At 43.5% G+C, this 15,886-nt stretch overlaps 1 protein-coding gene across 4 annotated transcripts in view; it reads left to right on the top strand.

The window, feature by feature from the left end:
* Positions 1-15,291, top strand: part of enox1 (ecto-NOX disulfide-thiol exchanger 1) — a 69,004-nt gene extending 53,713 nt beyond the window's left edge. For 3 of the 4 annotated variants that reach the window (XM_014030430.1, XM_014030431.1, XM_014030433.1), the window contains 2 exons: positions 11,433-11,518; positions 15,025-15,291. In XM_014030430.1, the coding sequence (XP_013885884.1) occupies positions 11,433-11,518; positions 15,025-15,156 (218 nt within the window). In that variant the 3' untranslated portion in view covers positions 15,157-15,291. The remainder of the gene's footprint in view (positions 1-11,432; positions 11,519-15,024) is intronic. The other variant, XM_014030434.1, reaches the window with a different exon arrangement.
* Positions 15,292-15,886: the final 595 nt, after the last annotated feature.

Below are 15,886 nucleotides of genomic sequence, written 5' to 3' on the forward strand. Positions count from 1 at the left end.
AGATACAAGACTACAGTTTGTTATGTGGATCAAACAGCAGGCAGCTGCCTGTAAGTAAATAAGTAAATCAATTAATTAATTAATTAACACTAGCTAACTACTAACTACTGCATTTCTTTGGCTAATTGCAGACTGTATATTTTTATTAATATATCTAGTCTAGCTAATTTCTTTTCTTTTATAAACATCTCTATCTCCATGTTAAATGGCCTGATAAATGGTTGGATGAATAAACACATTTTACTTTATAACTAGCTAACCAGGCAGTCGCAATAAATGAATGCTAGCGGACTAATTTGACATTTATTTAATTTGTGTCAGCTGATAGTTTGTGTTTCACAGATGATTCAGAGTGTTTCCTGGAGCTTCTCGTACTTTTAACAGCACAACTTTTGGTTTGACAAAAATGAAAAGATGGACTGTTCTTTCATTTTTGGAGCATAGCATAAAAGTAGAGCAACCATTTGGTTTACGTTTRTCAGTATCTGTTTTTAAAATGAATGAAATAAGACCAAAACGTACACCCACAAATTATTATTAATTAATATTAATATTCATATTTCCAAATTGGCATTGGTCTGACACTTAACCGGCCCCTTTCTGTGTTCTATTTTGTGTAAGCTCTGCCCTCTAAGCCTATCGCTGATGGGTATCCTTCGCATTCTGAAGAACCAATAGTCAACGCCCTTCTACGGTGGGCCCCACCTACTGTCCCAGAAATACGAGTGGGACCGTAGATCCACTCCCTTTTTCTCTTCAGCCTTTGAATGTAACCATAGAAGACATGTAAGTACATGTAAGTGCTATCTTCTTTTATTAATCGTTGGAGCTCATGTCCAGCACCATCAAGCTATGATCTGCGTACCATCATTATTGGGCTGTTCGGGGTTCGGTTTACCCCGGCCTGACCCGTTTACTCCCGTCACCTTCCTCGGAGAGGGGAGACCAAGGCTAGCTAATTCTCCCGCCTAGGGRTGTTCCCCGTGGCGGAGTATTATGCTAAGCTAGGCACTGGACGTCTTTGTGCATGCTACGTGGACTCAGAGGAGTCCCCATCCATGCAGTTAACTCATCTCTGACATGGTCTGAGCCTATACCCCAGCTATCTTCCTCTGAGGAGGAATACCGAAGGCTAGCTAGTCTCCCGCCTAAAGGCGGAGGAACAGCTAAAGCCCGGTGCTGGTGTCCTTCAGTAAACTACACTGGACTTGGAGGAATTCCGCTCATGCTAGACAGKATACGAGTGAATTCCCCCCGACATTCGGCAAGCTTTTCTGCTCCCGCTTCTCAGTGGAGAAGCTGGAGACAGTTGTGCTGCCTTTTAATGCTTAGTGTCGCTTCTAGCCACAGAGGTGCTAGTTGAACGGAGCATTTGGGTGCTTCGCTCCTAGCCACGGATGTGTTAGTAAGTGGGCTTAAGGCATCCAGATGTCAGTGTATGCTTTGCTCCTGGCCAGGAATGTGCTAGTAGCTTGCTCAGACCATTCAGACGGTGCAAGCTTCACTCATAGCCACAGAGGTGCTAGTTAACATGCTAGTTCAACCTGGAAAGACTCATGCTGCGTTCACACCGAACGCGATTTCAGCTTCAAAATCRTCAGGCTCTGTTTAATGTTGGACGAGGAAGTGGCTTTGCTTTATTTACAGAGAGCAAGAGCATGTCACGTTCATCAGATAATTAATTCAAAATTAATTCACCAGATAATTCAGAGTAGAGGCTCACAGCTCGCTTTCAGGACTATTTTTCCAGTCTGATGAGTCGCTGCCACGCATTGCTGTGGATCAGGACACAGACTGCAGGCACTGGATTTCAGCTAAAGAGCTCCYCTCCGTCTGTTTCAGGTTAGTGGACATCATTCAGTAAACTGTCCCGTCGGGAAATATGTCACTATGTCACACAGTGGAGTCTCTCTGATTGGTTGATGCTGCACGTCGAGCTGCAAAAGTTCAGATTTTCTAACTTCAGCGATTTGCGCCTCAGCGCGTCGAACACCCAGATYGTTCAAATTGTTCAAATCGCGCTGCTCTAATCGCGCTTGAGGCGCCACAGCACTTCCCGACGYTGCTTGAAGCGCGTCCACCATAGACTTTGCATGTAAACCTGCTGCTCCTGACGCTGAAATCGCGTTCGGTRTGAACGCACCATCACACGAGACAGACTGAAATTAGGAGGTTTATTGACATGATTAGACCAACATGTTATTGACATAAATGGCATTAGAGTTTGGCGCTCGGACCCCGACAGAGGACGAGAGCGCTGAATGAAGCTGTAATCTCATGAGAGATGCTTTAAGTTAGGGGTATGAGATTTCTTCCCCCAAAAAGAGGCCAAAGCCGAGTGGAGTTTGAACCCGCATTAAATGAGCAGGTCCTGAATGACAGCTTAGGTGATGATGAGAACGACGACACGTAATAGGGCTGGCCAACAAGTAGGAGTAATAAATGGATGAGGGCTTAGTTATTTCACCCCAAAAGAGAGGCTGAGATTTAAGATGAAGATGCATGTAACCAGATGAATGCAGAATGAATGTGGGACTGCCAGCTGGTGAATGAAGACTATCTGTTAAAATTAATGGAGAAAGCTGGTGGATGAAGGCCGGCTGCTAGGATGTCTGTGTGTGCTGATTGATGAAGGCCAGCTGCTAGGATACCTGTGTGTGCTGGTAGATGAAGACCGTTGTGTGAAAACAGATGAGTAGATGCTGGCCTGCTTCTGCGACGATTTGGAAAGTGAGTAAACCCGACTGTCAGCTGGCACGCAGACAGGGCAACTGAGACGACTGGCTTTTATTCACTGGCAGACAGGAGCTGATTGGATGTGGCTGGGTTTGCGACGATTGGACACAGGTGAGCTTGAGATGTAGAGGTCGGCAGGCGCAGGTGAGATTATTAGTCTTCCAGAGCTGAACTTTCGTTTAAACTCCAAGAGCTACTGGTGCACCCGCTCTGACACTGTCCAAGGATGCGGATCAACCCCTACAGTAGGAGGTGCAGGATTGCACTTTCCCAGAAGGGTAATTCATGGTGAAATTCACCGTGAATTCATTCTTCCAGCAGTGTGTCATTAAGTCAGCAGTGGCTTAATGAGCTTTGCCAAGAATGATTCTCCTGCCAGAATCTGCTWATCTAGAGTTGCGCTACAGCTGTGGTGTGATCTGCATTCTTATCTGGCAGACACTGTTTTGACATTAAGTGTGGATCTGTTATCTTTATCTCTAGCTGAAGACAGATGGGAGATTTTTACTGGAGGGTCCGATTACTTCGGAGGATGTTTTGGTACCACAGCAGTAATGTCTTCACAGACTCCCTTATCTGTAGTCGATGCGATGCAGCTCGCTGCGGTGCGGAGGCCGGTGGCAGCACACACACACCTTCCGCACAGAGTGAGACGATTGTTTTTAAATAGTGATGAAAGGAAAGCACCGTCATCTCACGGTTTTAAGCTGCTCTGCTGACAGCGCGCAGCCTTCCATCCCCAGGTTGAGTCCGGCTAGATGAGAATGGCTTTTATCTTCATTTCCCCACCTTTGGTGGCTGGACCTTTAGTCACTGTCACGGTACTACCCCCCCCCCCCCCCCCCGCGCCCCCAGTGGTGGAGTCAGGTTGGATGAGACTGTTTTTTATTCATCTTTGTTATCTGCTGCGTGCTCCTTCTCCACACGGTCACTGCAGCTCCTCCCCTGCATCACGGCGGCTCGGAAAGGTGCTGACGGCAAGTTGTGCTTAGCAAAATTGACCGTTTTGGATGCCTGTGCTGTTCGTCCGCCCCTTGTGGTTAGCAAACACACACACACCTCCTTCTCCTCATTCCGCCATGAAATGGCGGATCTAGAGGAGGACAGGCGGCATGAGCCATGTCACAAGGGGAGGTGCGTTAGCCCCTCCCCACTCCAGCCTGGACCCGCCAATCATAGTGGTGTGTTTAGCGTAGCACATGGTGCTACTGGAGCGAGCTTGGCCCGAGCTCATGGATGGACCCTGAAGTAATCCTTCTTGGGCCACGTTCAACAGAACGGTTGTACACAGGGCTCCTTGGAGCTTACGTGCAGCCCTTTCGAGCAGAGCTTCCCATGGGTCACATGAAGAAACGTGATGGCGGCGAAGGCTCTGGATGTTTTGGTTGCTATAACAGCCGCTCAACAACTGGCGCATGCGCAAGCTTTTTCAGAGAGCGGCATGGTTTGGGAACATGTTTGTCAAATGGACAAATGGATGAAAAGCCGGATCAGCACGGGTTACAGGCTGCAATTTGCAACTGTGCCTCCCCGGTTCTGCGGGATCCTGGAGACCTGTCTGTCTTCCCTCCAGCAGAATCTCGCCCTTCAGGCAGAGCTACAGGAGCTCTTGACCAAGAAAGGTATTACCAAGGTTCCCTCCCAGTGGGGAGGAATACGAGGGTTTTTATTCCCGGTATTTCCCTGTCCCCAAGAAATCAGGAGCAATGAGACCAATCTTGGATCACTTTCTCTTCTACAAGTACATAGTGAAAAGACCTTTCACATGTTGACAACCAAACAGATGCTCCAATGTTGGAAACGGTTCTACAGCCTTTGCGCTCAACAGGACTGAGAATCCTGTTTTATCTGGATGACTTGCTCCTGTTGGCATCATCCAGACAGGAAGCGGCGTCGCAGACAGAGAAACTTACAGCACACTTGAGTATGTTGGGCTTCTCCATAAACTGGAAAAGAGTTCTCTCGTCCCAGCCAGACACATCATATATCTGGGTGTGGACGTGGACTCTGTCACCATGACAGTGCGGCTGTTTCAATCCAGGAAAGGGTTTCTGCTGACATTGTTATCTCATGTCAGACTCTGCTGATCAGTGACAGCCCTGATTATCATGCWCTCCTTAGGCGTGAATGTCAGCAGCTCATGCGGTGGTCCCGCTCGGGTTGTTGCACATGAGACGTCTGCAACGATGGTTCGCTCGGCTAAAGATCGATCCGATACGCCATAGACACAGGATCGTGTTGATTCCCTCTTCAGTAGAGGTGGATTTAAGTCACGGGAAAAAAATGCACACACTGTCAGTAGGTGTACCTCTGAGCAGAGTGACACATCAGGTGCCGGTCTTCACCAACTTGTCGGGGTGGGGTGGGGGTGGGTGGGGGGACATRTCTGTCTCAGACTGTGGGAGGCCTCTGGCCAACCCACGCAGTTCCCCACATAAATGTTCTGGAACTCCTGACGGTGTGGAAAGTGCTTGTGCATTTTGCCCACTTAGTCTGGCACCAGCGTGTTCTGGTTCACACGGATAACAAAGTGGCAGTGACTTACTTAAACCGCCAGTGGGGGGGGGGGGGTGCGCTTCCGTCATTTGCTGGACACAGCCAGACAGCTTCTCCTCTGAGCACACACTCACTTGTGCTCAATCAGAGTTATCTACATTCCTGGTGTGCTGAACAGCCATTATGTCCAGCGGACCCTGCACACGACCATAATTATGCCCAGTTCCCAATCCTCCAGTCGTTGCTGTCAGGTCTTCTGTAACAATGGCGAAAGGACACTCCTGCTGGCAGGAGGAGCAATCAGGAGCTTCCCTGTGTTGGACCAGCTCCTCTGGGCCTGACCACTGAACTGGAATGCTTAGTGAACCTGGGATTATCTGCTGATGTGGTGCGCATCATCCAGGATGCGTGCGCAACATCCGCGGTTCATCCTACACAGGCAAGTGGTCATCCTTCCAGCACTGGTATGCAGAGAAAAATGCAGACCCAGTTTCATGTCCCTTGTCCTGCATTCTGTCATTTCTACAGATGTTGAGGGACAGAGGGTTAGCCTTCAGCACCGTCTAGACCTATGCTGTGGCGATTTCCTCCTGCTATGAGGGTTTCGGAGACAGGACGGGTTTTAATCACCCGCTGGTGAAACAGTTTTCTCAAAGGATTGGCACTATTTTCAAAGAGTTTGGAGAGGGTAGAGGACAACAGCCTTCCAGTGGGTCTTCTGGAGCTGAAGAGTTTCTATAACGCTCCACATAGACTGCGGCAAGTCCTTACTGACTGTCCAATCCAACATTAAGAGAATCAGGACTTCAGGTTTTTCAGCTGCTCATCAACAAACTAGACGCTGAAGCAAAGCACAAATTCTTCAGGTGCATGTTAAAAACCAGCAACCATGCAGGTGTAGAGAGTTGCATAGTCAAGAACATCAGGAGTCAAATCCAACTTTTTATGAAGGAGGGAAATGCAAATAAATGGTTCTTGGGTGTTAAATTACTGCCTCTGCTTCAAGTGGTTCTGCATTTACCACAAGCTGCTGAGACAGACCTGCTYACTGACATGGACAAAATCATGGAGAGCCTGAATCTCTTGTGCTTTTTACTTCTCCGAGACAAAGAACTGAGGAGCTGTGCTGATATGTGGGAGGAGCTGAGCAGCATCAAAGACTCCTACCTAAAAACTCTGCGAGTGTGTCTCAGCATGTCGAGAGTGTATTATTATGCCGAACTGAAATMACTGAAGGACGAGCAAAAGCTGAAAGCTAGAGAAACCAAAGATGCTACTAGATCCATCAGATCAGTCAAACTCACTACAGTGAAGCATGAAAACATGTCTGAAATGTCTCCAGAGGTGCTGCAGAGCACCTTGTTGACGTTCGACTTGATTGAGAGCCTCGTAGTCCGAATTGAGGAGATCACAGAGGAAAAACTGGCCAAACTAAACTGAGTGTTTAACTGTTTAGAAAGGTTAACTACATGTTCTATTGTCTGAATGACTGAATAAAGCATTCAGTGACAAAATGAAAAAAAAAATAAACAGTTTTCTGAAAGGCGTGCGCAGGCACAGACCCGTCATACGCAATCTCATGCCACAGTGGAATTTAACACTGGTGCTACACGCCCTGACTAAGCTCCTTTTGAGTCTTAGATCAGGTCTCACTCAAGTTTCTATCACAAAAAATAAAAAAAATGGCACTGCTGTTAGCGCTAACATCTGCAAAGAGAGTCAGTGAGCTGTCAGCTCTGTCAGTGTCCCCTTCGTGTCTCAGGATATGAGAGGATGGCAGTTCAGCAGCACTGCGCCCTAACCCGTTTTTTTTTTTTCACCTAATAGCTTCACAAGCTTACAATTCCAGAGTCATTATTCTAGGTGGGTTCTGTCTTTCCATCACAATTCTGAAGAGGAAGCCACTTCTCACCTTCTGTGCCCCATATGCACAATCTCGTGTTATGTGACGTGCACAGCAGGTATAAGGTGCTCTCAGTGTCTGCTTGTTCATTGCAGAGAACAGTCTGCAGGCCAGTCTCTATTTTCTCAGAGATTGTTACATTTGGTTTGCGAGGCTATCTCACAGGCTTACAAGTCATCGGGTCTGCAGCCTCCAGATGTTTCATCAGCTGTACAGTGGAATGTCGATTCAGGATGTCTGCTCTGCATCTTCCTGGTCATTCAAATTCAAATTCAAATTCAAAAATACTTTATTGATCCCAGAGGGAAATTAGGTGCTGTTGTAACTCATTTAACTAAAAAATTATTGTAGATGCTGATGGCTGTGGGCAGGAAAGATCTTCTGTAGTGGTCTGTATTACAGCGAAGTTGAAGAAGCCTCCGACTGAAGACACTTCCCCTTGTCCTTTCATCTGTTTTTATCTGTGTGATGTTTCGAGTTCTTCTCTGCCTTATGCTGCGTTCACACCGAACGCGATTTCAGCTTCAAAATCGCAGCCAACGCTGAAGTTTGAAGCTTGTGCACTTTGAGGTCAGACGCAGGTCAGCTCTGGAAGCGCTGCACGGCAGAGCCTCCCCGCCCCTCCCTCCTCTGTCGGGCTCTGTTTAATGTCGGACAAGGAAGTGGCTGTGCTTTATTTACAGAGAACAAGAGCATGTCACGTTCATCAGATAATTAATTCATAATTAATTCACCAGATAATTCAGAGTAGAGGCTCACAGCTCACTTTCAGGACTATTTATCCAGTCTGATGAGTCGCTGTCACGCATAGGTGCAGATATCTCTGTCAGGACACCGACTGCAGGCACTTGATTTCAGCTAAAGAGCTCCTCTCCGTCTGTTTCAGGTTAGTGGACATCATTCAGTAAACTGTCCCGTCGGGAAATATGTCGCTATGTCACACAGTGGAGTCTCTTTGATTGGTTGACGCTGCGCGTCGAGCTGCAAAAGTTCAGATTTTCTAACTTCAGAGATTTGTGCCTCAGCGCGTCAAACGCTCAGATCGTTCAAATCGTTCAAATCGCGCTGCTCTAATCGCGCTTGARGCGCCGCAGAACTTCCCGACGTTGCTTGAAGCGCGTCCACCATAGACTTTGTATGTAAACCTGCTGCTCCTGATGCTGAAATCGCGTTCGGTGTGAACGCACCATTACTCCTTTCACAGGACTTTGTCAGAGTTGTGAATTTTGTCTAAATTATTAGACAAATTATTGTGTGCTGTAGTAATACTGCACATACGGTGGCCTTGTTGTTCACATTATTTGGATCATGTGATGGAAACGGATGTTCACACAGGGATGCGTTCACTGTGTTGGTTTGGGCAATTGTATTGATTCATTCATATGAATCTGCCGTTATTCAATTGCCTCCTGCTTCATGCAGAAACATCACAGGGATGTTGGGCRGAAGCTTCACGAGTCTGTTAGAGCTGGTGAGGCGCTGACTACATCGGGCTCCCCCTCTATACCCATCAGCGATAGCCTTAGAGGGCAGAGTTTACAGGAAATAGAACGTTGGTTACGTATTGTAACCCCAGATTCTATGAATGTAAGCGCAGCCCTCTAAGTTCGGGGCCTCACCGTCTCCCATAGCTGAAGACAAAAGCTACAGGGAGTAGATCTACGGTCCCGCTGGTATTTATGGGACCATAGATAGGGCCCACGGTAGGTGGGCGTTGACTATTGGTTCTTCAGAATGCGAGGGATACCAGTCAGCGATAGAGGCCTGCGCTTGCACTCATAGAATCTGGGGTTATAATACGTAACAACGTTCTGCAGCCAGGTCGTACTTCCTGGAAGCAGGTGTGAATGGGCGGGGCAGAACCGTGGAAAAGCCCTGACCATAACAGGAAACAGAAAAATAAGCTTTACATAACAAAACAAAAACCACTGAAACAAAAGATAAACAGAAAAAAAGCACTGTTTTTTTTACATCCTGTAATTGTAGATGATCTGAAATTGTTTAACCACAGCTCAGACAGGTAAAGCGATCACATCATCCACCTGCAGCACAGTGCTGTGTTGTGCTCAGGGGACTGATGATGTCTGAGCTCTGACACATGGACCTGAAGCTCAGTTTGCTCTCCTCACACATCATCTGGACTGACTTTTGTTTCTTTTAAAAGTCAGCAGCAGTACTGAGAGAACCACAGAGCAATGTGAGTTTTAGTTTTTGTGCTGCTGGGTCCACAGTAAAAGAAAAAGCAGGAGAAACAGCAGCACATTTATCTCACTTAGTGCCACCAACCCCCTCTCAATCCCCAAAAACAACAAATCCTAAAACAAAAAGAAGAGACGCTGCTTTCTGTCTTCATCTCTGTCAACTGCTGCTACTTTCTTTTTTCCTCAATCAAATCAAATGTATTACTGTAAGGCTACACATTTTAGGTAAATTATGAGTTATCAATAATTCATAAGTCTTTTCATTTAACACTCAGGGGCACCACCCTATTAAAGGGAATTTTTTTACTTTTATTTTAATTATTATCAGTTTCTTGAAATATAAACGTGAATTATTTTCACATTAAAACATGGACAAGTGCAGTTACAGTTGATACGCCAAAAATGATTATGGGCAGAAAGGGTTTACATTATAATGACTGACAATGAAAATAGTACTGTAACTACATTAAAAAGAATTGTCATTGACTTTGAGGCAGATGTTAAATTGAATCTACAGGGGATAAGGTAAAACAGAATAACTGATTTTAGAGAAGAAGATGGGTTAAAATAAAATAAAAAATAAAATAAAATCAGGGTTGGTAACTAAATGAAAGAATTGTCACACTTCATTTCCATCATGTTCAATAATTTAGTAACCATCCTAATTTCTAAGTAATACTGACATATTACAAATAAAAATCAGATTAATATCATTAAAAGGGTTTCAATAAGGGAAGAAAGTAAACAAAATAAACAGTTGTGAAATGTTGGAACATGAGGTGAAAAAGAAAAACATGAAGCTGCAAATGTTGAACTAGAAACCTAAACTACTTTTGAGGTCATAAAGTTTATGTACATGTAAAATACAGATCCTAAGCAAAAGAAAAACAGGATTAATAATGTTTTAATCAGGAAATGTTCATTTTGAAAGAGAATTTTTTTTTTTTACTTTTTAAGAGGAGAAAGCACATTGTGAGCTTCTGTTCCTAGTAGCTTGTTTTAAATGTATCTTACTTTATTGAAGAGACAGATACATTCAACAACTACATTGGTTTATAGGACTTTCTTTGTACTTCAGATTGAATAGAAATATATCACAGTTTGACTGTATTTGGATTTTTTATAGTAAAGTTGTACATGACCTGCTGCGTCAGTCCTTTTTTTTCTGTCTCTGCTGGTAATTATAAAGTAATAGCTTAGCATTTAGCTTTTTTTTTCCTGTACTGAACTCATTTCAAGCTGTAGCTTTCACCTGAACTGTGACTCAGGTGACAGAAACACACAAGTGATTTTGCCTTTCTGAGAGAGCACAAATTTAACTCCCATCCCCCACAGTCCACCCTGCCCCACCACCCCCACCCCTCCGTCAGCCCTCATCTCTCCTCCAGTGGCTCTGCTCCATGTGAGCAGGCTCGGTGGAAGGAATTGAATTAGGCCCGTCTGTAATTGCCAGCGTTTCGCCACATAAATCAAGGAAATAAATATTGGCTGTGCCGAATCCTCCGGGGAATGCCACTCTATTTCCAACCCTTCCCCCCACATCCTCCCCCCATACCCCCACCCTCTGCATGACTGCTTACTTCTGCAGGACCTCTCAGAAGTAATCAACTTGAGAGCTCTTTCTGCTTTAGCCAGCATGTTTTATGAGGCTGCAGAGCCATTTGTTTATTGTGCAGTCCTTCACGAGGATGCAGACTGGCTGCTCTGCTGGAGCCTGAAACTTTACATCCAATATCCACAGCTGATGTCACACACCCCACAGCCCGTCCYTGCCCACCCACCATCTCTTGGCTCTTGGCTCAGAATAATTTAAAAACAGAATATTGATGGTAAACTCTGCTTCTGCACAGTATTTATATGCAGTGTGATGYTCATTAAAATGCACGCAAAAGAAGATAACAAAAAAAAAAACCACAATTCTTTAGTAAAATCTAATAAGATGAACAATGAAACCATCTTAAGTTTAGTAATATAACACACACTTTTTTATCTTTGGTATCAAACACTTTTCTTCAGCAGTTAGTGAAGCATCTTTTTGTGTCAGCAGAAAATCAGATCTGTGACCCTTTTGAGTTTTGATTTTTTTTTCTCTTCAGGTGTTATATCAACTTTTCTTCATGTCCATCCGTTCGGGGCCAATCTGGAGTATCTCTGGTCCTATGTACAGAGACTAGACTCAAAGGTAAAAAAGGACGCAAGTATTTWGAGTTCTGAGTTTCTCTGTTTAAAATGAAATGTTATGTGGATGTAAAACAAACACAAACCATCACCCCTCCACTGCCGTGCTTTACTGCTGGGATCAGGTTGAGTCAACATGTTGTGTTTGTTTTCCTGGGGTCTCATTTATAAAGGATTGCGTGGAAACCATACTAAAAGTGAACGTACGGCCAAAAGGCAGAAATGGCGTACGCCAAAAAAATTCAGATTTATAAAACAGTGCGTACGCATGTTTCTGCGCATCTTTCCTTTATAAATCACAGCCGCATGACAGAGTTTGCGCACGAGGTCCCGCCTCAGGTTCTACCCTCTACACGCCCACAYTCAACCATAAACAGTCAATGTAAAGTACCTCATGAAAGTTAAGGTGTATTTAAATCAGTCAGCTGATCAACGTCAACAAAAGTGATTGGCTCAGACACGCTCCTTCGTGCGTCTGGAGGATGACAGGTGCTGACTGACAGCTGYTCACGTGAACAGAATGTCTGTAATTGACACAGATTTTCCCTCATTTTGCTTTAGAGTAATCTAAYGATTTTTATTTTAAAAAACTCAGTTTAAAATTAATTTTCTCCCAGAGCCTGCAGGATGTTAAAAACAATAAAAATAAAATTAAATAAGTCAGATAAAATTACAAATAAGTCCACCGCTCTTCTCCTCGTCCTCTCCCCCTCCTGCCTGCTCTGTTATCCGCAGCAGACACCCCCGCCCCCCACGCACACGCACACACACACACACACGCATCTCACCCCCCTGCGCGTGCGTGACAAACACGGACTTTAAACGTGAAGGTTTATTACATTCACACTGGCGAGGTGGATGCGCCCTGCGCGTGTATCCAAAGCGTGACTGTTGCTGTCCTGCTGTTCTTGTCGGGGAGTGGTCTGTGGGTCAGGGTCATGAGGAGGAAGCAGATGAAGGGATTTGCGCACGGGAACTTTTATTTAAGATTCMAGTTTTTTTTATTTCAAAGGTCCTCATGACTCAGCAGCAGAAATATACAAATTACTGTTAAGAAAGCTGATGATAAAGTTGAATAAAAATCTGTCTGATGAAGCGAAATTAAATATCTGACAGTGATCATTACACAGTGTGGCTCTAATTCTTCACTTCACCATCTGTGTCGCAGTTTCATGTCTCCAAAATGAGCGTACGCATGGGTCAGAGCTGGCATGAGGCACCGCACATTTTCACTTCAAGTTTGGGTTTTATAAATCACAACCTTGGCGTAAAAAGTGGYGTACGCAAGTTTCTGGGCTCAAATTGTGCGTACGCCAGTTTTGTGAATCCGACCCCTGGTCTTTACAGAGAAACACCTTCTCTTTTATGGAGGACCGAATCTGACATAATTCAAATTAAAAGCMGAAACATATAAGTGGCCCAATAAATAAATGAATACACATAAAATGCACCAATTAATTTTAAAAAGGTGAACTTCATCTCACATTTTATAATTGAATTAACCTTCATATTTGTTTTCCAGTTTAGTTCCAATTATATATTTTAGAGCATTTTAAGTGCATTTATTTATTTATTGGGCAATTTATATATTTCTGCTTTTAATTGTAATTACATCAGCTTTGGTCCTCCATACTCTTTGGTTTTATTTGTTCAAAATATGTAATTTTCTAGATTTTTTGTTTGTTTGTTTGTTTGTTTGTTTGTTTGTTTGTTTGTTTGTTTGTTTGTTTGTGTGTTTTCTTGTTTGTCTGCTGCAGCTTGTTCTTGTCAAACTTTATCTGTGATAGTTTGTTCCTTTTTAAGAAGAAAAAAACATTTTTCTCCAACCGTTATATAAGCTTTAGTTGTTTGTTTTGAACCATACCCATCTTAGTACTAAACTACTTAGTTGKTTTTTCAATAAAGTTGAATTTTAAACATTATCATGTAAAACAGAAGTGTTGTAACAATTTAAATACTGTAAATCACAAAATCTATTCGTCCATCCATCCTCTTTACCTTCTTATTTGTAGTGATTTGGYGTGATAAGGTAATAAAATGTGAAACAGTTACCACTGCATCCTCGTGCACTTGCCATCAATATAAACATCCAGTTTCCTGCAGATTGTTTTTTAAATAATAAAAGTAATGYACATGTGAGGATATTGTGAATATGTATGCCACAAATTTGCAAATATTCATTTCAGAAGTGTTCTTCCATAGTATAAATGATCTACTGAACATTTTAGTTGGTTACCAAGGKGGGTACAAAGAAAAACTATGGGTAAAAAAATGACCAAAACTTTAAAACTTAATTTTAACAGAGTAGAAATGGACCTGTAGTTATGGATTTTTATAGGGTTACTGATGTCTTTATATGAAGAGCTTCAATATGTTTGTTGCCATCAGATAGTTTTCTTCTACTCAGACACTAATAGGACTGATTTCACTCTGAACTGATAAAAACTGACAGATCATCTTCAAACCTTAATGCTGAGGTTTTAAAATACTCAAATGAGTATTTGAGATTTAAACTTGCAGGAAGTTGAACACTTAAGCCACAGCTGCTCTTTTTTTATCAGGTTATAGTTGTCCTGTGCAGTGGTAGACAGTAGTGGAGTACATACAGACTGTATGTACAGACAGTACTTGAGTACTGTTCTTAAGTACATTTTTGTGTATTTTTACTTTACTTGAGTAATTATTTTTTGGTGTACTTAGACTTTCACTCCACTACATTTCAAAGACAAATATTGTACTTTTACTCCACTACATTTCTAGGAAGCTTGTTAGTTACTTGTTACTTTTGGTTCAGCGTATAGTTTTGTAATCAGCTGTTGCTGTTTTTCTTTCTTGAAGTGCAGTTGGCCACACACTATGTTCCTCACAAGGGGAACCAATCACAATCGTAGCTCACATCTGAGATAGATTTGGAATTACACCATCTTCATTAACAGTCGCAAGCTGAGCTCCACCTTCATTTCAAACAGAACTCAGCAATGGAGACGATTGAAGAGAGTAGAAAAACCAGAGCACCCATGACTATATCTCAGCTCGATCTTTAAGATTTTAGCACTGACAAATAGTTCCTATCAGCTTAAATGTCTTCTGTGTTCACTGCGGATAAACTACATTTCTGCATTTATGAACTCACCACTCACTTTATTCCATTTTTATGCTGAAGTCTTTACAGGTGGTGAATTTGTATCAGAGTGGTTCTGTGTGTCAATACATCAGGTGGTTTCTGAAAGTTACAAGGTTCTGTAAAATCACTCTGAAAACAATACAGCAATGTACTAATATRAGAAAATTTMATTTGTACTTTTGAATACTTGAGKACTTTTAAATGCATGTACTTTTGAATGCATTTCAAGTACTTTAACATGAGTAGATTTTTGACGGAGTAACTTGTACTTGTAGTTGAATAGATTTGACCCTGAGTATCAATACTTTTACTCAAGTACTAGAATTGAGTACTTTGTCCACCAATGGTCCTGTGTGTGTGTTGTGATGTTCTGCGTGCTCCTCCAGGTGTCGGCGGTGGAGCTGGAGCGGCTCATGGTGCGTCTGCCCAGCATGTTCAGACAGGAGCTGAGCGGAGTCGGTGCCACTCTGGAGAAACGGTGGAAGTTCTGTGGTTTTGACAGCCTCAGCTCAGCATGACGCAGGACCAGCACACACACACACTGGACTGGCAGATCAACATGAACGTGTGTGTGTGTGTGTGGAGAGGGGTTGTTTCTGGTGACATTTGTAAGACAAAATGCCAACATTTGGGGACAACTGGTGCATTTGGGGGTTAAATGCCTTGGTGGGTTGGGGGTTCGGTTAGGACCAAGGTGTGAATTGAGTTTAGGTTAGTTTTGGGGTCAGGTAGGTACCTGTGAGGTTAGCCTTGTGGTCAGGGTTAGGCTGTAGAAATGTCATGGAAGTCAAATGTCCCCAAATGGATAGCTGTGCAAATGTGTGTGTGTGTGTGTGTGTGTGTGTGTGTGTGTGTGTGTGTGTGTGTGTGTGTGTNAGGCTCTTCCTCAGCAGGACCAACATATTTCAGATCTGAAACTGTCCCCCAGTTCAGAAGACTTGTGTCTTGGCTTTGAACTTGACCTCCTGGTTCCTGACGCCTGCCAGCATCAACAGGGTCCACCCAAACAGATCATCTCCTATGTTGTGTTTAAAATGAGACTCTGAATGAACCACATATTGATCAAATCAGTTTAAGAAAAATAGAAACATTTCATGGTAATCCTGTCCCTCTCCTGAATGTGCTGGTTGAATGTTAGATATTATTTTAATCCGAAGTGCATAAGCTGATGGCAGAAATGTTTTTTTTTCTTTAAAGTGTTGATTATTTGGAGCTGCACTGATCTTATCTGTTTGAACCACAGAGACG

Source organism: Austrofundulus limnaeus, unplaced genomic scaffold, assembly GCF_001266775.1.
Source record: "Austrofundulus limnaeus strain Quisiro unplaced genomic scaffold, Austrofundulus_limnaeus-1.0 Scaffold1059, whole genome shotgun sequence".
NCBI classification, from domain to species: domain Eukaryota; kingdom Metazoa; phylum Chordata; class Actinopteri; order Cyprinodontiformes; family Rivulidae; genus Austrofundulus; species Austrofundulus limnaeus.